Source organism: Engraulis encrasicolus, chromosome 10 (genome assembly GCF_034702125.1).
Source record: "Engraulis encrasicolus isolate BLACKSEA-1 chromosome 10, IST_EnEncr_1.0, whole genome shotgun sequence".
NCBI classification, from domain to species: Eukaryota; Metazoa; Chordata; class Actinopteri; order Clupeiformes; family Engraulidae; genus Engraulis; species Engraulis encrasicolus.
This window is the reverse complement of record NC_085866.1, coordinates 15,344,815-15,372,101: the sequence shown is the minus strand read 5'-3', so window position 1 is coordinate 15,372,101 and position 27,287 is coordinate 15,344,815. Positions and strand designations below refer to the sequence as shown.

General features: G+C 44.9%; 1 protein-coding gene across 1 annotated transcript in view; it reads right to left on the bottom strand.

The window, feature by feature from the left end:
• Positions 1–27,287, bottom strand: part of spryd3 (SPRY domain containing 3) — a 77,585-nt gene that overhangs the window by 21,031 nt on the left and 29,267 nt on the right. The window contains exons 7-8 of the mRNA XM_063208141.1: positions 25,152–25,301; positions 10,539–10,596 (exon numbers count right to left, since the gene is read on the bottom strand). Of these exons, the coding sequence (XP_063064211.1) occupies positions 10,539–10,596; positions 25,152–25,301 (208 nt within the window). The remainder of the gene's footprint in view (positions 1–10,538; positions 10,597–25,151; positions 25,302–27,287) is intronic.

Sequence of the window (27,287 nt, the reverse complement as noted above, 5' to 3'; positions counted from 1 at the left end):
TTAACTGGCTATATAGCCTATAATTAGGCCTACAGTTGATTACAGTTAAGGACAGCGCAGTGAATCTGATGGGTATAAATTCAATTATCTCGCATTTTGCCGTCTGGAATTCCCATTCAATGCCACGTGGATATAGCCTACACTAGGCTACTGTAACGTAAGTCATAGTCTACTTTGTTCTGCTAATCTATCATCTTTTGTAAATTCATGTTCATTTAATTTAAATTGGTCAGCATAAAGGCTGAGGGCAGTCACTTGCGCTAACGTGGAGAGAGAGGGGGGAGAGGGAGGCGCTGCTGACCGACCTGCACTTGCTTGTAGGCTACTGTAGCCTAGTCAGCAGGTGCATGCTGTTACATTATGCCTTTCAGTTGGCTAATAGAAATCAGTCTTTCCACACTCAATATCCTAGTAGTCTTTGTGTGTTATGCTTGTAAAAGTAGTAGGATTTTAATAGCGTCGTCCACCGGTGGTCACTCTCTCTCTTTTTTTCTTTTGAAACCGTGGGCACCGTGCGGTTGCGCACTACCCCGTTCCGTGACATGCAAACCGCACGGTTTCGGTTTGCAACGCAAACCGTACCATGCCTAATTTTGAGTGTGTATCTGGCTTAAATAGATTGGTATGAGATTTGAATGCAATCCTATGGAGAGTATCATGATCCGCTTCAGTAGTCACGGTGCATGTTGACATGCATGTTTCTTTTACTGTAGGTGTAATTCCGATAGCCAATGTTGACAGCATTCATGCATCCCCAAACCATGTCAGTCCCACTACCATGCTTGGCTATTGAGAGGATAAACTTTTTTTTGTAAAACTCACTTGTTTACCACCACACATGCTTGACACCATCTAAAGTAAATTTGTTTATCTTGGTCTCTTCAGACCACACAACATGGTTCCAGTGATCCATATCCTTGGTCTGTTCATCTCTCTTGAGACCAAGATAAACAAATTTGCTTTAGATGGTGTCAAGCATGTGTGGTGGTAAACAAGTGAGTTTTACAACAAGGTTTATCCTCTGAATAGCCAAGCATGGTAGTGGGACTGACATCGTTTGGGGATGCATGAATGCTGTCAACATTGGCAATCTGAATTACACCTAAAAGAAACATGCATGTCAACATGCACGTGACTACTGAAGCAGATCATGATATTCTCCATAGGATTGCATTCACACCAATCTATTGAAGCCAGGTGCATACTCAAAATGTAAAAGTTCAATGCAAAGAAAGGTTGAAACGCACACTGATGACCTCCCTTTTAATCCCTCTTCATTTCGAGACGATTTGAGTCAACACGGCCCCTTCTCTACCAGATTTTAATCTGGGGTGTACTCACTTTTGTGGGTACATGTTCAAACATTAATGGCTGTATTTTGTTTTTTTTCTGAGTGAACAAGAAATTTAAGTGGTTATATATGCTGTTAAAAGGTCACTAATCATTGTGTCAAAGTGAAATTACTTTAATGATTTCCTATGAAAAGATGTACTCACAAATCTTCAAAAACTGTGAGGGGTGTACTCACTTAAATGATATACTGTAATAAATATTAATGAAAATATCACATTTGTGAAAGGGTAGCATACATTTTGGAAACAAACTACAGCACTAAAACTACACACTGCCCATGTCACCCTACACACACACTACTGTACCTGAAGTCCCCATTTAACCCTTAAAAAAACAAGTCTTGCACTTCAAGAGACCACATGTACTGTAAAGCCCTATAACAAGTGCAGCACAAGTCCCGATGTAACCCTCTGGTGGGACATGACCTTGCTGGCTAAAGCAAGGTTATGACTCATAAGAATGTGTTTGTGTGTGTGTAAGGATGCCAGGGGCTGATAGCTGAGGCCGATAGCTTAATGGGCCGCGCATCTGCAGGCACATCAATGGGCCACACCAACGTCACGCTCAATCAACTTACCTGCACACACACATGTACGCACAGATGCACACACAGTCACACACCCAGACGCAAACACACACACCCAGACGCACACGCATACACGCAAAAACAAACACAAATACACACACACAGACACACGCACACACACACACACACCTATAAAACTGGGTAGCATTATATTATAAATGCCAGTGCCACCCAGATGTCTGAGTGGATGTACACGTAGACACTTGTTCCTTGAAGAGTCTATATGCAAATTATGAGACTTGTTTTGCATTTGTCGCACAGATTTCTTCGAAGTGTCTTAATTATAGTAACAGGTTATAGTAGCTTTGTGACTTACAATCGAGGACATAATAATAGCCAACATCACTAACAGATACAAAGTGCACAGGAAATATACAAGTGCAGATGCTAAGTAAAGTCGTTTTTAAAGTGCATTAGCACAGGGTTAAGTAGAGACACACACATACACCTCATGCCATGACTTGCTTCTTGAAGATTGTATCAATTCAAGGTTCTTTTTTTATTTGAAAATGGGAGCCTTAGGCTCAAGCCATGAATGGAAACTTGAAGAAATGACATTAGAAGCCTTGTCTATGCTACCACTCTGTCATTTTGCTTCTCATTTCATAATTATTAAGAAAGTGCATCAGATTATTTATAATCTGATTGCTCTTGATTACATGTTTTCTCAGAGCTCTATTCGATGCCAGCCTCATACAGAACTGCATGCAACAAAAGAATGGAGGACAACAAGGAAACTACTGGTCTAACCCAACATGATCTCACAGAATTCCATGAAATGAACACGGACCATTGTACCCTAGCGCAAAATTGAGGCAGTTTCACGGATTTTGCCAAAATTCTGTGATGAGGTCACAGAAGCGCTTCCACTACAAGCCCACATCTCTATGTTCCCACAGTTTTATATTCAAGATTTTTCACACAAAAAAAAATCGAAAGATTTTTTTTCATCTCAACATTTCTTACTGTCAGTTTAGGGTTAGGGATTGTTTTGGTCTGGGCACAGTTTATACTGCTAGCTAACATTACTTTGTTCAGTACGAGAAAGCTTAGTAGCACAATGAATGCTATTTCACTCTTTGAGGTCTGTCTAACCATAATGCTACTGCAAGTGCTACTATAACAACAGGACAATCAACGCTATTTTTTATTATGTGTATCCTTAAAATGTGTTTTCTATATTTTACTTTTTATCTTAAATTTGAACTCCATTGATCAATAACCCCTTCCCCAATGGAGTGCTCAATTGCTTTCCTACAATATGTTGAGGTACAGAGTGATCACTTTCAGAGAGAAGATACCGCAAAAACTTGAGAAAGGCCACACTGGCCGAAACGTTGTTTCTGTAAATAAAATTCAGCACGATGGACAAGAGTGTGCGGTATCTTCCTCTCTGAAAGTGATCTTGCACCCGCTACCTACACTTCGAAACCTCTGGTGTGCGTTGGTTTCCTCTTCCTCTATCCTCTGGTACAGAGTGATATCATGAGAAAGGATGCTGAGCTGATTCCGTTTGAAAATACAAGTTGATATTTTCTGAAAGGATACTGAGGCTCTCGCTGGATAGTGTGATAACGCAGAACCTTACGATAGATACCTGGCTGACACAGTGGATGACGAAGCATTTCTGTAACGGCAGGCCAGGCACCAAACTAGCAACTTCGATCACAATCTGTAGCTATTTCCAGATGACGTTGTAATGGGCATGCTTTTAAAAATCCACACCTACACTACATCACCTTTCCAAACACAGTTAAGCCTCAGTGCAGATACAGAGGGCTGGATGATCTCACCAGAGTGAATGACACACAAATCCAGATGCATAATCAACAGGCTTGTTTTGTTTGCTCTGCTGTAGGTAGAGCAGAGTGAGTTGCAGGGCTGTGGACGACATACCGCCTACCGCCCCGACAATAAGGGCCTGCCATGACCGTTGGGGCACTTAAGGATAAGCTGCAACACACACTGTGGAAACACACACACACACACACAAACACACACACACGCACGCACACACACGCACACACACACGCACAATGGGATAACACAAACTATGGACACACACAAACTGTGGATGCAAACTATGGACGCACGAACGCGCACACACGCACGGCCACACACACAGTATATGGTGACGCACCGTGACAGTTGGGGCACTAAAGGGTAAGCTATAACACCCACTGTGGAAAAACACACACACACACGCACGCACACACACACGCACACACGCACGCACACACACACACACACACACAGTGGATGCTAACTATAGACTCACGCGCGCTCGCGCACGCACGCACGCACGCACGCACGCACGGCCAGTATGTGGCGGAGGGCTGGCCAGCCAGAGGTGAGTCATGAGGGCGATCAGGTCCACACACGAATACAAACGGCCAGCAGCAGCAGCAGCAGCGACATGGTGCGTATCGCTCCACAGATGAATAGCCCGCGCATTCAGGTGTGCGATTACTCACGCTTTCCTCTAGTGACTCAGCACTTTGATACATACAGGCGCACTTCTCCCAGTAGGAGGCTTCTCTCATTTCTCCCCCCCCCCTCTCTCTATCTCTATCGGTCCCTTTCTTATTTTATTGGGCTTTTTTTAGAGTCTATTCTTTCCTAATGACGTGACGAGAGAAAGGGGTGTGTGTGTGTGTGTGTGTGTGTGTGTGTGTGTGTGTGTGTGTGTATGTGTGTGTGTGTGTGTATGTGTGTGTGTGTGTGTATGTGTGTGTGTGTGTGTGTGTGTGTGTGTGTATGTGTGTGTGTGTGTGTGTGTATGTGTGTGTGTGTGTGTGTGTAGGGCATGGAGTGCCAGCCATCCATCCATCACCTATCCCCTGCGTTGGCACACAGTAGGATTAATGACTCCTGCCATCAGAGCGGGCGTGGATGACTTCTCTTCAGCTTCTCCCAAGTGGCATACAAGCAATATAATAAACCAGCCTGGAGACAAGTCAATCCCTCACCTCAAGACAGAGGTTCTATGAGCAGCATGCAAGCAGCACAAACCAGCCTGCAGACACTTAAACCCCTCAAGATAGAGCGTCTATGAGCACGTTCACTGTTCAGGCAGATAGAGAACTGTTCCGTACCCATTCCTGTAACTAATCTCAATCAGACTGATATGTTCATTCCAAAAAGCTGAGTGTCCGGAACTCAGGGAACCAGAAAGTTGGTTCACTGTAGGTACATTCAGGCCGACTGAGAAGCGTGCATGCGACATGGAGGACTTTTTGACTGCATCTCCCAAGCAGGTAAGCAAACAGTGTAATTAACGAGCCTGCAGAAACTTCCACCCCCTCAAGACGGTGGTATGAGCACGTTCAGGCCAAAAGAGAACTGTGCCCGTTCCCGCAACTAATCTCAAACCAACCGATATGATATGTTCACACGAAAAATCTGAGCATTCGGGAACCGTAAAGCTGGTTCATCATGCAAACCGATTTTTTTTCCCCCTCTGCAAACAGTGATGACAGCAGGTTCACATAACAGTTACATGTACATGCAGTGAAGTTCACAACCCGGTATGAACGCCAATGCTGTGTTTTCCGGACGTAACTAGTGGAAGTGGAATGGGCACCAGCACAGTTCTGGCCCGCCTGAAAACAGCATGTGAGAACTGACATGGAGGACTTTTCAACTGCAAGCCAAGCAGTATAAAAGCAGAATGAGCCAGGTAACAAGAGACTGCAACCCCTTCAGGCAGTGCCTCTATTATAAGCCTGTTGTTACCAAAATGGTAATGACCCAGCAGTCTTAATCTGTTACTTAAGACCCCCGATTAATGTCACAGAAAAGTTGTTGTGATGACTTTTATTCAGCAAACAGTGAATATCCCTACCAGTGGGACAATTTACTAATATGCCACAAAGTTTCCCTGGGCTGGGACTGATGTGGTAGTATCGCCTGAAATATTCCTTTTGTCAACGGCATTTGTTTGTCGAAACCGCAATCCCAGCCTTTCCAAGCGCCCGTCCTGAAGCGGCTAGTCCGGGATGGGCTGGGCTAGTTTGCTATGGCTTGCCATGGCTACAACCGCAAGCACTCCCTAAACAGAAATACATCAGTTCTAAAGCAGGTTTAAGGTCGATTTGCATGTGAAAGATGTGTTGAATTAAGGCTGTGAATCGCAGCCTGTGAGCTGGATCTGGCCCAAGGCACCTGCGCTCTGCGGCTTCTCCCGTCTCTCTCAACACAAGCCACAGCAACTCAGCCATAGAGTGCACCGCACGTAGGCCCTAGTGCTATTTTAGCCCTTAAAATAACATTCCTTGTGGGAGGCAATGCCAGTGTGTGTGTGTGTGTGTGTGTGTGTGTGTGTGTGTGTGTGTGTGTGTGTGTGTGTGTGTGTGTGTGTGTGTGTGTGTGTGTGTGTGTGTGTGTGTGTGTGTGTGTTTATTGCACAAACACGTTTTTACACAGAGGCACTGTCAGATGAAAGGCCTCACACTGAGTTTACTTCTTTAACGTAGCCGGCGCACCACCACTGATGTTGCTGCTGTTGATGCGTATCGCTGCATCTGATAAAAGCGGAGGGACAGCGTAGATGAGATGAGCTCGGGTCCTGATAGACCCCATATGCTGCTCCTCACATTGGGTGCACCTTGCCACTGTACCGCAGGAGATTACACAAATCAAGCACAGAGTGGTTCCGTTCCAAACACAAGGCATCTGTCCTCGATCGGTGGTCTCGACGACTCCCTGGGCTGCCTACATAGATATGAACATCGCGGTAGGAGATTATACAAGCACACAGTGATATTGTAACTTTATCTGATGCCCCATGTCTGCAGCCCCGGGCAGCCCCTTCTCTCTCGGAGGCAAGAATCCTGGCTTAAAGGATAACTCCAGCCAATTTCAATATGCTGTTGTATTGCTCACGCTACCCTTGACTTGTCAGTACCCGGTGATGCTGCATTTTTCTGCTCAGCCGTTTCCGAGATCTGAGCTATTCAAATGGGGGCAGCTTCTGTTTACGTTCAAAACTTAGACCTACTCCAAATATTTTCCCAAAAGGTATCGCTGTTTGCTAGTTGTCTGCTGATGTTGCATAACCTTTTGGACGTTTTTGGGAAGAAAGAAAGATGTTTTTTGAAATGCAAACAAACACCTGCCCCCATTACAATGACCAGGATCTCGGAAAAGGCTGAAAAAAAATCTCGGGTACTGACAAGTCCAGGGTAGTGTGAGCATTACAACTGCATGTTGAAATTGGCTGGAGTTATCCTTTAAGAGTCCTGTCCCGTTCATTCTGACAGATAGCCGTGCCTAACTCATGGTCTCATGCGATAGTTCAGAGTAGGGATGGCGAAAATTGAAAAAAACTCTTAACCAGCTACTGAAACTCATTAACCGGTGGTTAACTTGTAATCTTAAATTATACAACGTTCGCGTGCCCGATATGCACAGCACTGATTTTTTTAAAAATTTTTTTCACATAAGCCTTTTTTTTGCTGCGCAGACAGGACCTGCCATGTCCAGAAACTGTTGGCAGATGGAAAATGCTAAATTATCGTCCTAAAACCTCAAAATTATGGTTTTTTTTTTTACTTTTTGTTATTACAACCGGTTAACCGGTGGCAGAAAATTTTAACCGGTTAAAGTTGATCCGGTCGACTATCGGTTAACATCCCTAGTTCAGAGGTGGTCAAAGTAAAAGCAAAAGTAAATTTATGGTGCAAGTACAACACTAGCACATGATACTACTTAACAGTTACACGAGTTATTCCATTGTACCTAATGAGGTGGCTAGATGTTGTTACTGAAAAAAGAAAACCTAAATACCTAAAGAGAAAACCCCCAAATTTGACCAAACCAGTACAGAATCAGCCGCATCGCTCTATAGTAACTGTAGACAAGCTACTCAGCTACGTTACTTGTGTTGGAAGGAAACTATGGCACGTTTACTTCTACTTTTACTTCGGCTACCACTGGATAGAGTACAAAATGCAATGTGAACGTGAGTGGGTCGCAAGCAAGTAAGGTCTTTGGTTCGAAATATAAATGGTGTGGGAATGGGCGCCAACAGCACTCAGACCGTCCTGAAAACAGCAATAGCTGGTTAATTGGCGATTCAGGTCTAAGCACCTAGCAGGCCCTCTTGAGGAACCTAGTGTTTAAGTTTATGTCTCCACTTTAATGAGTCTCAAAACTGTATTGTTAGGATGCTCACAAGCCCCAAGTGAAGCTCAGTCAGATAAATTTTAAAAAAGTGAGTTCATCAGTGTTTTTTTTGTTTTTTTCTCTTATTGATGTGCTGTGTTTTGCTATTGGGCCTAGGGCCTGTAATAAAGTGGGTTCTATGAGACTGAGATTGGTTCGATTAAATTCACATGAAAATGGCAGTAATCCTACTCATGTTCTGGTAGAACAGAAATGCCCCAGGAGGACCCAACTGCCTGGACAAGGTGATCTTGGCACCTCTCCAATCGATCTCTAGAGGAGTTTGTTTTGTGTGAAAGCTATCGCTCCAGTACAATGGAGTGACTTATTGTAGCATACACGTTTCAACATTACGTAATCAACTATTACAAACTTCTCCAGTGAAACCAGTTTTTTTCCAAGCTGAAGTTACATTTATCATAGATGGAAACTCAAATCTATTCATCGATGCGAAATTGCTCACAGAGTTCTCATCACACAGTGTAATCGCACGTGGGTCTGTTTGCATTAGCTGTTCCTGTCTAATAGTGTGCCATGTTGTCAACACGAAACAAACCCCGGAACAGTGGTAAATATTTGTATCGCTTCGGGGGGTTTGGAATGCCACAAAGGAGGTGTGAACGCATCCTCAGATGTGTTTGCTTTGGGCCATTTCCAGCTGCAACAAACTAAACTGAACTCAATTGAGCTAAATGTTTTAACTCTTTGTGAATTCTTACATTCTTATCCTTCTTGAGAACAGGTTGTAGTGTGTGTGCGTATGCGTGTGCGTTTTGGGGGGGGGGGTGTAGTGAGAAGAGCGAGTTTTTTAGGGATTGCTGTGTTCAAGGAAGGTTATCTTGTAGTGTAGTGTGCAAGGAAGACTATCTTGTCGTGTAGTGTGCAAGGGGGGTTGTGTTGTATTGTGGTCTGCAAGGAAGGTTATCTTATCTTGTAGTGTAGTGTGCAAGGGGGGTATCTTTTAGTGTAGTGTGCAAGGAAGGTCATCTTATAGTGTAGTGTGCAAGAGGGTTACCCTGTAGTGCAGTGGTTCCCAACCTATGGGTCGCGACCCAACCTATGGGTCACCAAATATCCACAGGGGGTCGCGAAGCCCTCTTGATTTTAAGGGGTTTCATTTTAATACCGTATGTAGCCCATGTTGAATAAATGACAAATGCATAGAAGCAACAACATTTAAGCGCTACATTAAACATTTATTCGGTTTTTGAACAAAGAAGAATTGAGGAATAAAATGATAACTAAAATTAGTTTTTGCAGGAAACAGAGCGTATCATGTGACTCCCTCTCATGCGGGCACTGGGTCACCAAAGTTTACAATGGTAAAATATGGGTCCCTGAAGAAAAAGGTTGGGAACCACTGCTGTAGTGTAGTGTGCAAGGGGGGGTTGTGTTGTAGTGTACTGTGCTGGTGAGGGCGGGCTCTAGCTAGCACACAAGCCTGATCAGGTGCAGCATGCCTGTGGTGTGTGTCTGGCACAGGTAGATTTGTGTGGAGTTCTCTTGGCTGCACGGAGTAGTTTCTAATACAGGAAGTGCATCCTCCGTGGTTATATAATACAAGTGTAGCAGTTCCTGTGGTGCTGCAAGGGCTCCAACATGGCCCGAGAACAAGTTGGCCAGGAAGGCAATTGTGCACCGCTATGACTGGCTAAACACACCAATGACTGTTTTGGCCATTAGTAAACAGTTTAAAAGTGGGGAACAAAGGACCCCATAAAGTTTACGGCATGTGTTAGTTTTCACATAAGGGAGATTTGTACGTTTGTTTTAGAAGGCATTAAAGCAAATAAATATCTATATTGATTGAACACCGTGTCCCTCTTGCCCCGAATGTCGGCCAAACATCATCTACACATGTCACACTTCTTTTCATGTTTCACACAGATACGATTTTTTTGTAGATTTAATTTTTGCAGGAACATGTCTACTTCTACAATCTCCACTTTATACTCATCCTGCTTCACTTTAAACATACCGTATTCTAAAGCTGTCCGACTACCTCTCATGTCTCGTGCAGAGAAGACTTTCTAACAAAAAAAACCCCATCTCTTCATCACTATGTCCACTTCGTCCTCCTCTTGCGTCTCTCAAACATGGTCTACAGCTGTCCCATTACTTCTGATGTCTCACGCAGAGAAGATTTTTTTTGTAGATTTATTTTCAGGAATGAAAAGAAAATCTCTCAATCACTGAGTCCACTCTGTACTCCTCCTGCGTCTGTCAGACATGGTCTATGGTTCACTAGGGACTTGAGAAGGTTATAGCAGAGACAGTGGATAAGGTAGAGACGATTCAAGCCCGAACTTGAGCACACTTCTTTGCATTGGGTAGACATGGATCGATTTATCTTGGCCGACCACATATCTGTGCTGGCCCGTGTCTCTAAGACAAGGTCTACGGCTCACTAGAGACTTGAGAAGGTTATACTGACCTGCATGGTACGCCACAGAGCCTCGACTCCAGCCAGGGTGCCGGTTCTTCGGGTAGTCCTGGAAAATAAAAATCAGAATGCACACATCAGTGACACAGGCTCTGGACCAAACGGAAGATAACTACAAGGACACGATAAAGGTTAATGGCATGACACTGCGGACACTCAGTCCTTCATCATGGTGCAACTTCTGCACGTTGATTAAGGACTGAACGTCCGAAACGTCATGCCATTAAACTTTTTTGGAAGCATAGATCAGCGCTGCGGACCTTAATAATTTCCTTTCAGTCCTGGAAAAAACACACAACAAACAAATAAGGAAGTAGATTAGAACTGGGGTATTCCAACAAACGGGTTGAGTGATAATCCTGGCTAAGAAAGTTGTAAAAATTCGAATGGCCCGTGTACATCAGACGCTTCCTACGCGACCCAGGTAGCTGGGTGGTTAAAGAAGGTGGTTAAAGAAGTTTCGCCATGAATTCGTTTTATTCGCTCTGGACGCTGCACTGACATGTTTGATTGAGCTAATCACATAACGGCTCTGTCTTGACATTCCTTGATATGAACGTTCCAAATGGTTTTCGCCGAACCAAGCGAATTTGCTTAAGATTAGCTTGAGTTTAATCGACAAAATTCGTGATGGTCGCTCAAGAAGCTTCACTCCTGGCGAATTCGCTCTGGTAGCTTTATTCGCCTTCCCTCCATAGAGAAACAATGACTTCCGCAACGCAGGTCGCTTAGTTCGCCTTCGATGTACACGGGGCTTAACAGACAACATTCAGGCATCATTCTGTTAAGACAATGAGGACTTGAGGCCGTTCTATTAGATGTTTACCACTTCCTTCAGGGTTAACATAACCTGATTTCCTACTGACCCATTTTCATGGAATACTCCACAGATTAGATACTGCTCATGAAAGCAAAACTATCACTCAAGCTTATCACAAAATGAACATATGTTACCGCCAGGTTTAGTTTGTTTTTTTTTTTATGTTTTTTTCCCCCTGTCAATTCCGTCTTGTTGGGGACCCTTAATTTCATGATTGTCCTCCACAGACTAGCAGCGCTCATCAGTGGCGGCACCTGGGAAGTGGGGCGGAGCGCTGCTGATAAAACAGAAGGCTGACCACAGATCGCTCTCCTTCTCCGAGCATCCGGCCTGTTGCCTACTTCCCGGTCGAGACTGCAGCTGAACTTTTGCATTTTTGAAGCCGTCGTCTTTTTTGTCGCATTTTGTGCTTTTTCTACTTACAGGGGCGCGGCCCCTTGTTTTTGTTCATTCATACCTTAGACTTTTGCATAGGAGCTCGGCTCCTCTTTTGGTTCACCCCCTCCCTTTTGTTTAATAAATATCTCTTATTTTATACCATTTCCGATTTCGAGTCCCTTCTATGTTACCATCCGTAACAACATACTCTGATGAAATCAGATTGGGTTAGTCCTGTAAAACCAAACAAACAAAAACAACTAAAATAAAGATCACAGACTGATCATGAAAAAATATAACACTCAACAGTATACTAGGCTTAAAACAAACTGCGGCGCCTAAAAAATACAAATACACTTTCACCTCAAGAGGGTTCTGGCAACAGGCATGTGGGAGTAAGCCTAGTCGTCACAGGGCTCCACATAGTTTAGTTTGTAGTGGCTGTAGTGTCTTTTGTGTACAAGCTGGTCCGTGTGCCAACACAAATAGCCAGTAAAGCCAGCAGCACTGCGATAGAGATCACACAGCGGTGACTCACAGGCAATTAGAGGAGAATGTGTTCTTTGCAAGTTGTTTGACTCCTGCTCAATTTCATCGACCGCGATCACAAACCCAGACAACAGATGAGGAGGAAGCCTTGTGCGTGACATTTGGACAAATTTACCCACTTCGCTTAAAACACATTTGTTCCTGAGACGGTGCCAAAACCACAAGAGAGTGTCTCTCCGGAGCCCTCATGAAGGAGACAGGAGTCCTTATGATGATGGGCAAAAAGGGGAACAGGGCGAGCGAAAAAAGAAAACAATACAATACAATACATCGGGAAGCTTAGCAACGCCACTGACAGCCCTGCGGCTACCGTATTACGTACTGGCGGGAAGCAGGGAGCGTAGGCAACAGGACTAGGCAATTACGCCCTAAAAAAACAATAATCAAACCATCGTAATCTGACAATCAACAGAGGTCAATCACATAACTAATATTGTTTTTTCATTATTAATCGAGCCCCAGCATCAGTTCTAGCCAGGCCCTGGTGTATTAGCCATTACTGATCTGCTCTCTTCATTGGGGAATAGTCACCTCTGCCAGTCTTTTTTAATTCAATCATTTATTTGGGCTTTTACGCCTTTATTGACCAGACAGGACAGTGAGCGAGAGAGACAGGAAATGAGTGAGGAGATAGAAACAGGGAAGAATCGGGCTGGAATCAAATCCGTTTTTTGTAGCTTTAAGAGTAGACATGTTTCCAAGCTCCAAAAGTTAGTCCAGTAGCCTTAAAACTAAACTCTTTTGATCCATCACATATATCTTCTGATGCATCACATTTTGGGCCACACATCACAGCTCTAGCACCAGAGAGGAACTGCTCAAAGGCTGAAGGTGAGAGACGAAAGCGCGTGATCCAGGAGGATAGACACAGAGACGTAAGCATAAGCCACAGTGACGCACGACTGGAGGAGAGGCGAAAACACAGCGTAATGCGGTGTGACGCACTTCAACAGGAAGAAGCCGAAAGCAGAAGGTACGGTGACGATGCTTCAAGAGAAGAGACAGACGCGTGTGCGGCCGTCCATGTCAGTCAAGAACGATGGCCATCTCATCTAGTCTCCCATCTCATCCCGTCACATTTTATAAACTCATCACTGGAGGAGCTCTGGGGGATGGTTCTGAGATTAAGCTCTGCAGAACTGAGTAAAGAACGCAGATGTGGCTCCTGCGAATGCTCTGTTGACAGCTGCTCTCATTTGGTCTGGCCAACTAATCAGCTGGAGGTGTGTGTGAGTTTGTGTGTGTGTGTGTGTGTGTGTGAGAGTTTGTGTGTGTGTGAGTTTGTGTGTGTGTGTGCATGTGTGTGTGCGTGCGTGTGCGTGTGCGTGCGCATGTGTGTTTGTGTGTTAGTAGGGGAAGTAGAGTAGAGGTCTGACGGTGGTGGTGAAACGTGCGGAATGAAAAGTGATTGATTTACGGTCCTGCTGAGGGAGGCGAGAGGAAAAGACACAGAGCTGTATCTCATAGCAGCAGGGCCGGACGACGGATTTAATATCTCCCCTCCCTCCCTCCCTGCAGGCACGCGCACGCACAAGACGGACCAATTCAATACTCCTCTCTCTCCCTCTACACACACACACAGGGCTGCTGTAATCAACCCCCTCTGGATTAGGGCACGAAGACGAGCGCTGAGCATTGGGGCAGCCGTTGCCTAATGGTCAGCGAAGTGGTTTTAAGATCAGAGGGTGGTAGCTTCGAATCCCACCCTTACACTTCTGTCTACACCTCCATCCATGGCTGAAGGGCCCTTGAGCAAGGCACCTAACCACACACTGCTTCAGGGACTGCAACCAGTGCCCTGTAAATAACTAAGTCGCTTTGGATTAAAGTGTCAGCTTTTGTAATGTAATATTGCTGATGGCAGCTGTTCTGCCCTCTCCACTCCATGCTGAGCTGAAGAAAAGGAGTTTTTCCCTTCCTTCAGAATGTAAACACACTCTCTCTCCCTCCTTCACTCTGTCTCTCCGTCTCTGCGTCTCTCTTCCTTTGTCTCTCTGACTGTGCCTCTCTTTCTCTCAATCTCTGTCGGTTTATCTCTCCCACCTTTTTCTCTCTCTCTCTCTCTGACTGTCTCTTTTTCTCTCCGTCTCTGTTGGTTTTTCTCCCTCACCTCACCGTCTCTCTCTCTTCCTCTGCCTACGTGCACACTGGCCCATATTTTAGCACTTTACTATGACAGCTGGATGAAATACATTGGGTGTTAACTACCAGCAATAAGGCCACACTTGCACTTTTTACATTATTAGGTGTGTCATATCAACATAAACGTGCAGACAAATCTGACGTCTTTAACCACAAAACACCATAGAGATGAATTACACTGTCAGCACGCAAAAGCCCTCAAAAGAAAACATGGGATCATAAAATAAAGGGGGGGGAAAAAACGTTTGAATAACATTGTTTGAAAAACATGTACGCACACAACCTCACACACACATAATACACACAAAGCACACAGACGCATGGCTTTTAACAGACACACACGCCGTCTTGCTGTTTCTCTCTCTCTCTCTCTCTCTCTCTCTCCATCTATCTCTCTCTCTCTCTTACACACACATACACACACGCACAAACCAAGATATCCCTTTCACCACAAATATCAGCAAGAGCAAGATGCCTCAGAAGGCAAGGCAAGTCTCCTCAGCCCTGCAAAAGTCATTAGGCCAGGCAGAGCAGGACAGGGGCTTCCAAGAAACACAAACAGTAGCTTTTCTGTCTATGGAGCAGAGACAGACACGGGGTGTGTGTGTGTGTGTGTGTGTGTGTGTGTGTGTGTGTGTGTGTGTGTGTGTGTATGTGAGTATGTGAGTGAGTGAGTGAGTGAGTGAGTGAGTGAGTGAGTGAGTGAGCCTACATAGCCATAGCCTACATCTCCACCCTCCTAAATAAAGTCAAGTGAAGTCGATTTATACAGCCATTTCATACACAACTAGATATGGACTCAGAGAGTGCAGACCTCCGCCAAAGAAGATGTTTGACAGAACATCTGACTAAGTTACACCACCCTATGTTTATTTTTTAAAGTCTTTCTGCCTTATTTTTGTAGAGTTAGAAACTGGAATGTCAAAATTCGCCCTGTCCTGCAATTCAATTTGCGGTCACTAGGGGCGTCTAGATTTGAAGGTTAGCGATGGTGAGGAATCCTGATTCCGGATCACCACCAAAATGTAATCAGTAATCACTTGTTCCACAAAATTTCATCCAAATCCATTCATAACTTAAGTTAAAACAGATCTAAAAAAAAAAAAAAAAAAAAAAACATCTAAAAACCCATCTTTATGCCCATGTTTCTATTACTCTTTAATCCTAGTTCTTGTCTTTTAATCTCATCTGGGCCATATTTATTTATTTATTTATTTATTTATCGTTTCAACCCACCTCTTTTTTTTACCCTTCTTACGTATTGACTTTCCGGTTGATTCCTGTTATTTTCATTAGTGTATTTATACTTGACGTTTATTTTTATTGATATTAACTTCCCTAATCTTAGTATTACAGCTTTACCATATTCTGTATTAATGCTTGTGCTTTTTGTGTTTTATGGGTGTCTTCAAGTCTTTTTGTCTGTGTTGTTTCATGTTCCAAGTCTTTTTTTATTTAGGTCTTCCTGTTAGCACTTTGGTCAGCTGCTTTTGTTGTTTTAAAAGTGAATTACAAATAAACTTTGACTTGATTTGACTTGACTAACTTTTTGAGTTATCCTGCTGACAGACAGACAGACAAACATAAAACCCACGGCAACCCAATGTCCCTCACAAACAAAAATGAAAATAAAACAGTGCAAATATGGCATTAAGAGAAAATACAAAAAGGTAAAAACAATATTGAAACTAGAAATGCACTCAGAGAGGGTAGACCTCCGCCAAGGAAGCTGGTTGATAGAACATTTATCTAATTACATCAAACATTTTAGAATATCAATATTGATTTGATTGACAATATTGCAAATCAACAAGCACAGCCTCCCCAGCACAGCACCTGTTGTTTTCAGCGCCACCACTGCAGAGAGACAGACAGATAGCGATCTCTCTCTCTCTGCACCACTATAAATATAGCACGGGGGGGGGGATGCTGGGAGACCGGGGTTACCCGCTTATGTTTTATCCAGAACGCTTACTTTATCAGCAAATGGGCTTGTTCTTGGAGCTTGCAGGACGTTTCGTTTGTCAAGTTTGGAGCTCCGTCTGGGACGAAATGTCCAAGAATCGTGAACAGTTCCAAGAACAAGGCCAGCTGCTTAACTTAAGTATTTGGGTAACTAGACCTGGATAAAAGAGGATCTTAATAGATAGGCTACCCCCTTGTCTACCTATAGTGGCATGCGGTAGGGGTTGGGGTGAGATTAGGGGGGTTTGTTTTGTATAACAACATTGCATTCCATGAAATACCAACACATACTTTTCACACACGCACAAGCACAAAAACAAATAAGCATGCTCTCTAGAACACACACACACACACACACACACACACACACACACACACACACACACACACACACACACACACACACACACACACACACACACACACACACACACACACACACACACACACACACACACACACACAGTTGTAAAACAAAAATAACAGAGGAACGGCCCCTGCTGTCTGTTTTTTCCCTTCTTTTTTTAACCAGTGGCACGATGTGACCTCTGTACAGAGAGTGAAAAAAAGAAGCATGTTAGAGAGAAGAGAAGAGAAGAGAAGAGAAGAGAAGAGAAGAGAAGAGAAGAGAAGAGAAGAGAAGAGAAGAGAAGAGAAGAGAAGAGAAGAGAAGAGAAGAGAAGAGAAGAGAAGGCATGTTAGAGAGAGGAGAGGAGAGCAGAGGAGAGGGAAGGTGAGGAGAAGAAGGAAAGTTAGAGAGGAGAGGAGAGGAGAGGAGAGGAGAGGAGAGGAGAGGAGAGGAGAGGAGAGGAGAGGAGAGGAGAGGAGAGGAGAAAAAGGAAGGCCGAAGCAAAGTGCTGTATCAGAGTGTTCTCAGGACACTGCCGGGTTGAGCGGAGCAGAGAGAAGAGAGAGAGAGCGAGAGCGGAGTCAGACCAGCATGGGAAAACGCTTAGGGCTCACACAGGACATAGAGCAAGCCCCGTGGGGACGGAAGAGAGTGGAGGAAACAGCGGACGAAGAACGAAGAAGAAAAAAAAAGAAAAGAAAAGGGTGATGTGGTGGGGTGGTGGAGGGAGAGAGAAGGGAAGGGGGTAGTTGTGAGAGAACAGCGATAAGGAGACAGGCAGGCTATGTTTGTACAGCCTTTCTCTGCTGCTGCTGCAGTTGTTGCCCCGGCCCGAGCTGAGCCAGGGCATTAGAATGGGCTCCTCCACCCTGTGTGCTAGCTACCTTTCTCATTGCCACCTAGCAACCGCTCCGTTTGTTCCGGAACAGGAAGCTGCACTGGGTGGACGTGCCGAGAGGGCCTGATCAGCGATACGACCAGCGGAGAGGCAGGGTAGAGGGGGGGTAAGTTCACTGATCACCCCGCATCCTCACACACACCACAACCAACAACACAACACATTGCCCTGCTGTGAACTGAGTTGCACACGCAACTAATCTGACTCTGACCAGTGGGGTCATTTCACGTGAAATCAGACAATTTGGGGCCCCGGCCGACCTTGATTTTAATACAACTTAGTGTGCCTTTTCCAGTGGCAAGGCAGAACCCCGGCACTGTATTTGGATTAATCGGGCACTAATATTCAGGGAGAAACAGACTACAAAAGTTCTCATTAAGAGGGTAGGGCACTATATATTTTTCCTTGATTATGTCAGTCAATTTAGGTCACAAACTGATGGTTTTGGTGCGGTATGAAAGCTTTTTTCTTGCTCTACAAATTACTAGAGATGCACCGGATCCTGATTTTTAGGATCCTACCAGATACCGGATCCACTGCTTAAGATCCTGCCGGATCCGGAACCGGACACCGGATCCTACGAAAGGGTTGAGACACATAGCCTACTCACACACGTGGACCCTTTTTATCACGTTGGCTCAAACTATTTTGACTGAAAAGCCTCGGCTTCCGGATCCTGGATCCTGGATCCTGGATCCTGGAACCGGATCCGGATCCTGTGAAAAACCCTATTATCCTGCCGAATCCGGATCCGGAACCGGATCCGGTGCATCTCTACAAATTACACAAACATGGAACACAATATTTATCCAAGTATGAATTATGATATATTAAAATATTAAAACTTGAATATCTTACGATATCTTGTCCAGACCTAGACTGCAATATCATGAATAACACCTGATATTATGGTGTTTGGCTCTTGAGTATTTTAGAAGATAATGTGACTTGTGAAAAATGTGAGTATAATACCATTTTAGTGGCAGGCTACAAAAGGTCATTCACTTGCACTAGTTTAGCCCCTAATTTCACATGAAATGACCCCCATGATGGCTTCTTAGCAAGAACATGCAACTGCTGAGATGTGCTGCATAGCATGGACATTGTGGAGAAAAGGCAGCCATCCATGTACTCCGCCCAAAGATTTTGGCTCCGCACATCGTCTGGCAAAAGCCTCGAGCTCGGTTCTCGCAGTGTTTAGTCAATCATCAAACAGTTGAGAGTGGTGACGTAGAACTCACCCGCGAGCTCCGTTACTGATTGGTTAAGGTAACTATATTCACACTTTCGTTTTGTTATTTGTATGCTTTTGCGACGCTATAACGTAACAGGCATGCTAATAAAGCACAATATGGGTTTCAATTTGAGTTTGGAGCTCCAATCAATTTAAATGATAGAGTAAGATCAGACCATCTCCCACCATCCACGGAGACGGATTCCTCATGGCTTTTGCCAGACTGATTGACGGAGTCAACAGTCGGCTTTTCGCCCAGGCTAGCAGACACACACAGTGGTAGAGGAATTTGCAGTGCGATGAGTTTTTGCCAAGCCACGATGGGCAAGTTGAAAGCCGAAAGAAAGCCCCATTGGGAAAATCCAACTCCCATTGTCATTGTAACACAGCACTCCACAGCACACAAGTGAACACTGCACACAACGAAAATGCATTTATGCCTCATCCGTACAAGGGCGCAGCCCTCAATGAAGCCCCAAGGGAGCAGTGCAGCGGGACAATACTATGCTCAGGGTACCTCAGTCATGGAGGAGGATGGGGGAGAGCACTGGTTAATTACTCCCCCCACCAACCTGGCAGGTCGGGAGTCAAATCTTTGGGCTACAAGTCTGACGCCCTAACAGCTTACCCATGGCTGCACAGGTTGTACAGCTACAAACAGTATATTGTAGTGCTTATCATCTGTGTCCAGACCACTATCCTGGATCAAATAAAGTGTTCACCTACCACCAACTGATTTAGCTTTCCACACAGAATTCTCCTCGTCATCAACGTCTGCAAGAATTATGGATAAATTATTATAAGCTATAATAAAACGGGTTTCAGAAGAACAGAACAGCAGCTCCAGCCAAAAAAGTCGCAGCGGTTTTAGGGTTATGGTTTTGTGGTTTTTGACAGACACATATTGTTTCCAACTGATATATGATCACTGGATTATTTATGTCACTCTCAAATGGAGCTTGAATCAGCTGTTCATGGTTGACGTCTATTTGATTAATGCTGATACTCCTTCTAATGTTTGCCCTCTCCAGAGACAACAATTTACTGAGTACAATCTGATCAATCACATATTGTAATATGAATAGTATGCCTTTCACAGGAATGCAAAACCATTCAAAGGTCTTGGATCACTTCCAATAAATGCATTTCAGACACATTGTACATGTGTACAGTCCCAATGAAAGGCATTCTATTTATTGTAATCAACCTCTCTGGAGCTAAGCTGTCCACAAACACTTCATCAAATTAAAACTATGGAAAGACCACAACATATCGATCACAAAAGTGACAGAATCCAACATCGGTGATGTGTCAAAAGCAAATCCAAACAAGTCAAGTAAGGGCACAATGTTATAGACAAGAGCGGGAGTCGCTCCTCATCAACTAATGGTAATAAAGTGAAATGCTTTGCCATGTGGGATGTAATAGAAGAAAAATCTGTCAGCACAAGTAGGAACATTTTGAGTGATCTCTCTCCCACAGAATTCTTCTTGACTTTTGCAGAGCGTCTGAAAACAAAAGGAACACCAAACCCTAGGCGCACACATGCACGCACGCACGCACGCACGCACACAAACCAGTTCATGGGGTTTTCTGAGTCCAGCACAGAGGACTGACAACAGCCAGGCAAAACATTTGCGAAGGGTTTCAAGTGCTTGAGGACTTTTATTAGCAATATAAAACTGGCTGGAACTAAAAACCTAACCTAAAATACCTCAGCAGCCGGCAAATGGTGAAGACCAGCGTCATGCGTCTTCTCCTGCTCCACAAATCTCAGGGATGCTTTGATGTCTCAACGCTCTGCGGTGTCTGGCCGACCTCGACGAGACCAAAATAGTCAAATATAAACTACGGTACTGCACTGCGGTACATGCTCCAAGGTGTTGATCTTGATTTGAAAATTGAATAACTGAAAAAGAAAACTAAACGGACCTTGCAATCAAGTCATTTATTTTCAAATTCTCACAAATTCCACCCATACCAGAACGTTAATCGAATAAACACGTCACTTTAGGATAGGAAGGGAACAGTGGCATTGTGTGTCTGTGTGTGTCTGTGTGTGTCTGTGTGTGTCTGTGTGTGTGTATGTGTGTGTGTGTGTGTGTGTGTGTGTGTGTGTGTGTGTGTGTGTGTGTGCGTGTGCGTGTGCGCGCGCGTGTGTGTGTGCGCGTGTGTGTGCGTGTGTCTGCTGCGGCAGGATGCACGGTGGACCAAAACATCCTAATATGAGTAAACAGTCATTACGCCGCAGCCCTTTCAATTACCTGTTTTATCACGTCTGTCTGTACAGACTCGGGTTCAGGGAGGGTGATGAGTCGCAGATGGGAGACATGCAGACATGGCACACCAAGGTAACTAAAGGAGGTTTGTACAGGGGTGCAGGACAGACTACCGTACGGTACCACCTCATCAGATGGGGGACATGTAGATATGTTTCAAGAAGGAGGTCGCACCTTGCATAGTAGTGTTTTTTATTGCACAGACGCGTTTCGGCGTGTGCCTTCTTCCGTGACACTGAAGTGACACTTCTTCAGTCACACTGAAGAAGGCACACGCCGAAACGCGTCTGTGCAATAAAAAAACACTACTATGCAAGGTGCGGCCTCCTTCTTGAAACATTGAATTTGAAATTTGGGCCAGCACCCTCAGAGACTGTAATAATTAAGAGTGACGCCTGCTCCAAGAAGAAAAATGGACATGTAGACATGCCACACCAAGGTAACTAAAAGGAGGCTAGTACAAAGGTGCAGGACAGACTATCGTACTACCTCATTAAATGGGGGACATGTAGACATGGCACACCAAGGATATGCAGTACAGAAGAAGGACAAACTACATTCTTCTCCTCTCCTGCTCCTCTGAAAGCAGAACAGGGGACAAATGTGAGGGAGATACTTCTCCTGTCGCCCTCCTTCTGCTCTTGCTCCTGCTCCTCAACCTCATCCGCCTCATCCTCTGAGGAGAGCAATAGAGGGAGGAGAGGGGCGGGCAGGCACACTAAAGGATTTTTTTTTTCCACCTCCAGATGGGCAGAGACTGCCCGCTGAGGCATGGCACGCCGAGACACACTTGGAGGTACCATACGTACTACGTACAAAGGTTGAGGACAACCTACCTCCACCTCATCAGAGGGACATTAGGAGGTACGTACAGAGATAGAGGACAACCTACCTCCTCCTGATCCTCTTCATCAGAGGTACATACAGGTTGTGGGAAGTCACTTGGAACCTGTGGGAATGTGGGAAGTTTTTACTTCTATCCTCCTCCTCCTCCTCCTCCACCTTCAACAGTATGAGCAAGGAGCAATATGTCCAGGAGAACAATAGAGGATGGATGTACAGGCAACCTACCTCCTCCTCCTCCTCCTTTGTCTCCTCATCACATCGGGATGTGCAGTCACTGCACGGCACGTTACATTAAGAGTTTAGTACTGAAATGGAGGACAAGCCCTCTCCTCCTAGCCTGGTCCTCACCATCCCATAATACTACCATTTCATTTCGTATTCATGGTCTGGAGGTTGTGTGATCTGACGCTTGCAAGAAGCAGGAAGTTTGCCCTCAGTTATGGGTTGAAATGATTGTACAGCTCTCACTCAATCGCCGACAGTTACTCAAAAACAACATAGCGCAGACCAATGGATTTGGCGCAGAAATGTACGTCATCGTCACAAGCATCCTCCCCCTTTCGCCACCACGTGTGGCGCTTATTCGCTTATTGGCTGTTTTCTGGGGAGGATTGGCCGGCCAAATCCTGCAACTCAACAATCGCTCCACAGAAAACAGTCGCCAGACGTAGTACAGAGTCTCTTGGCGGAAGTACGTAGGATGGCGCGCAAGGCTTTTCTCCTCCCTCCTGTGGAGGACAAACCCTCTTCTCCCTCCTCTCATGAGAGGGACCTGCAGGCACTTGACGGCACACCAGAGTACATGGAGCACAGTGCAGAGGCGGAGGAGGACAGACTACCTCCTCATCAGATGGACGTGTAGAGACAGCACGTCAAAGAGATGTGTAAAGCCTCACTCACACACGTCGCTGCTAGTTACTCGCTCTGCGAGTTAAGTCAAACGAATGTCTATGTGTTCCAGCGAGATGAGGAGGCGAGTAGGCGAGGAGTGTACAAGTGATGCGATGTGGGTGGGTTCCAAGTTGAAAGTATTTTAACTTCGAGCAAGGCGAGTAAGCGAGTAACCAATTGGAATGCAGAGTTCGGTACTTCTCGCCTGTGCATTGGCAGTTAAAAGACGCAGGAACGTTTAGCGAACGTTCCATGAGCAAGTGGCGAGTAGGCGAGCGAGCGAGAAGCTAGTAACTAGCAGCGATGTGTGTAAACGTAGCTTAATGAGGTTGAGGACAAACCATCTACTCCTTCACCTCCTTCTACTCTGCGTCCTCATCAGATGGGGGAAGTGCAGACACCTCTCCTCTCTGCTCTTCTCTTCTCCTCCCCTCTTCTGAGGAGGTCAGCGGTTAGGTGAAAGACAAAACTACCCCCTCTTCATCTGAAAATGGGGGCAATAGAGGGAGCAGAGTGATGTGAAGACATGGCACGAGAAACATGGAGGATAGTATAAAGGTGGAAGACAAACTACCCAACATGCATTTACCCTTTGATGTGGGATGCTGCGCAGCGCAAGACTGACCCGAGCACCCGGAGCTGAGTGACACAGCTTTAGGCATTTCACATATGAGATTTCATGTTTTTATGTGCTTCAGAGGCTGAGATATTTATTAGGTTTAGGAATTCAGCTGGCGTTTTTTTGCAGGTGTTTTAGGCGTTAATGGGTTTAGAGACTAGTACAGTGGCATATTAGGTGCAGGACAAACCCCCCTCCTCTGCCTCATCACATAAGGGGACGTGCAAAAAAAGCATGACGAGGTAGGGCTGCACAGTTCATCGAAATTAATCGAAAATAGTGATTTTGGCCCTCCGTGACTATTAAAAGAAATTTGAGAGAAGGAGTACCAGTCTGGTAGTCCCAATCAAACCACTTTTCTGCATGACAAGTTTGTTTACCGCCTGTGCTCCAAAGGCTGAGAACAATTAGCACAGGCGAGAGAGAGAGAGAGAGAGAGAGAGAGAGAGAGAGAGAGAGAGAGAGAGAGAGAAGTAACAGTGAGAAACAAAGAGATAAACGGAGGGAAGAGATGGTGGAGGGGACGACAGGAAAAGACTGAGGGAACGAGAGAGAGAGAGAGAAATTGGCAGGCCTGAGAACGAGAGTGACAGTACAGCACATCACAGTACAGCAGAGCACATTACAGCAGAGCACAGCCGCCCCCGCATGGCACGGCATGCTTAAGAGCAGAGCAGAGCAGTGTAGGCCATGTGTCATTACAGGCCTCCCTTGCCAGTGCAGCGCAGCACAGCGCAGCACAGCGCAGCGCTACAGGGCTGTGACAATTTTCCACCATCACATAAAAAGCCGACTGACTCCGCCACCGTGAAATTAAAGAACCCCATGAACATCCCATCCCAACCATCTCAGATTAGACTCCAAACCTGCTCCACAAAAGCACCGCGTCTCCCATTTGCTCTTTTGCCGGTAGCGTCGCTCTGATTCACTTAAATGCCTCAAAGATTTTGTGGAGCCAACATTATATGCAATTACGCAGGTTATGTAAATGCAACGCAATAGCCTATATTTTGCATGGGCGTGGTGGGTTAGCTTTGTAAGGAATAAAAACACACACACACATATACACACACACAATGACGATATGTAGGCTAGCTGTCCTGTCCATTTAAAGCAACTTCAGGCTCTACCCTCTGGTGCTAACTTCGTAGGCACTATGCACAGTGCAGAACCACTGATGGGAAAACAAAATAGATTATTGGCCCGATTCTTGGATCGAAGCCTTGCTTATGACACTGGGGCAGTCGTGAAATATGTTGTACGCCATCCTGATTGTCGCCATTTCTTGTATCAGTTGAGACCGGTAATTAAAATTGGAACGTTGAACGACAGTGAGTAGTCTGTAGTTTGTTGATATTTAGAGAAGAGTTCACTGGTTGCGCTTGTCGGAATTTGATCATACTGAGAGTACTAGTGCACAAAACAAGGGAAAACAGCAGCAAGTACATGACCACTGCCACTGAGAAGGTATTATATCAAGCTGTTCACCAGCATACACATAACAAACATTGCACAAATTCGCCATATTTCAACGTTCAACTGTGTATCTTTGGACACGACTGTTCCATTACATACAATAATTGGGGGAGATGGAAACAAAAAAAACCAATGGTATGTGATTTACTGCTGCTTACCCTTCGAGCCAGTCCGAGGGCGATGTAGCATTTCTCTCCAGCGTCCACGATCTCCACCTCAAAGTAGTGGCTCCGTGTGGTGAGAGGCTGGCGGGCCTGAGCCAAGCCCACATCCATGATGCTCTTGCCTTTCCCCACATACTCCAGCAGCTGCACAGACAAAACAACACAATGGAATGGAATTAATGGAATTACGTACAATGGAATGGAATGCAATAGAACAGAACAGAACAAAACTGGATAGAATAGAACGCCTGTCATTTTCACCATACACATATAGGCCTACAATAGGAACTGTATACTGTATAGATACGATACTGTATAGATACCATGTATAGATACCATGATACAGTACATCGATCTAACTCATCAGTGCAACTGATCCTGTATATGTAGTACTATCCTGTATATGTCAATTTACAACACAGAATAGAAAACAAACACTAGGGACAACCATATGTCATATATATCATAGATATCTATTCTACACATATTCATTCACTTGAATCACAAGGATTTTAACTGGCTCAGTGCAAAGTACTGCACTGAGAGAGAGAGAGAGAGAGAGAGAGAGAGAGAGAGAGAGAGAGAGAGAGAGAGAGAGAGAGAGAGAGAGAGAGAGAGAGAGAGAGAGAGAGAGAGAGAGAGAGAGAGAGAGAGAGAGAGAGACTGGCAATTACCCCCACATTCCATCCACAGCTTTTATCATCATGTCACACCACAAGACACTTTAATTTAAGGCTCAGAGGAAGCCATTAATGCCTGTGTGTGTGTGTGTGTGTGTGTGTGTGTGTGTGTGTGTGTGTGTGTGTGTGTGTGTGTGTGTGTGTGTGTGTGTGTGTGTGTGTGTGTGTGTGTGTGTGTGTGTGTGTGTGTGTGTGTGTGTGTGTGTGTTTGTGTGTGTGTACATCTAAGGACACATGGTGTGCCCCATGCACATATCGAGACCCAGCTTCTGATTTAACTATCTAATGTTTCAGTATCTATAAATGTATCACTATCTAAGTTTACTGTAGTAAAGGTGACAAATTCATCACAAGGGTGGTAAATGCATTACAAGGAGTGTCAAAGACCTCAGACATCGGCACAAGGGTCCACAAAGGATGGACAACATCAGACATGAGATGTTTAAAAGTCACGCAATCGCTGATACACTTACAGCTCATAGCTCCATTTGAATTCCTGAAGAGCTGATCGGGCTATATTTCAATGTTTGTAGTGAGGACTATAAAACCCCATCCACCATTCAACACCCCAGGAGAAAAACAAAAACATATAAAGTCAGTTGTCATGATAAGTCAGCTGTCACTGGCTAATGTCAAAGCACACCAACATGCTTCATTTGCGGCGACAGTGGCGGCGATAGCAGGCCCCTGCAAAGATGAGTCACAAACGTTTGACTCTGCCCTTCCTCAACAGTCCACAATCCTTTTTTTTTTAACCAAACTCTGGTTCTCGAGGCCGTTTCTCAGGAAGTCAGGGTGTTTTGGAGAAGAGCCTCATCATAGGTCATGCTGTCATCACCATTCCATACGAAGCATCAGTGGGCCCCAGGACACATAAATGACATGCCATGACAAAGTCAAGGCCACCCATTGGCATGCAGTGATGGAGGATGAAGACGAGGCTGTGCAACATTCTGTGGTGACATCTAGGGATAGCGCCGCCGTCCCATGCAGCGCTGATATTTGTTTACGATGTGAAAAGCCATGGTTTGCCATGCAACAGGGACTTTGACCATGACACAAGTAGGTTCGGTTGAGTCACTCACGCTTGCTCCCACAGGGAAGCGTTGAATTATTTCATCTAAGTTTTATTAATGCTGGAAAATATGGGTATGGTACTCAAAAAACAACCGGCAAATAATACAGTGCACAGCATGATGGAATAAGCACATGGCAACAGTAACCTCATATTCCTCTGTTTGTAAGGCCTTTGTTTCGCCATTCGATTATGCTGGTGACAAAAAAAAACCTGAATCTCTGTTGCGAATCCACAAACCGCCGCTTCAATTACCTTCAAATTTTTGGGGCACATTTTGTCAATTACTCTGTGATTTCCGCTGGGTTTCACAAAAACACCAGCTGCTTGGGTAATGGAAAAATCTCCCTGATGTTGTTTACCATTTCCTGTTGT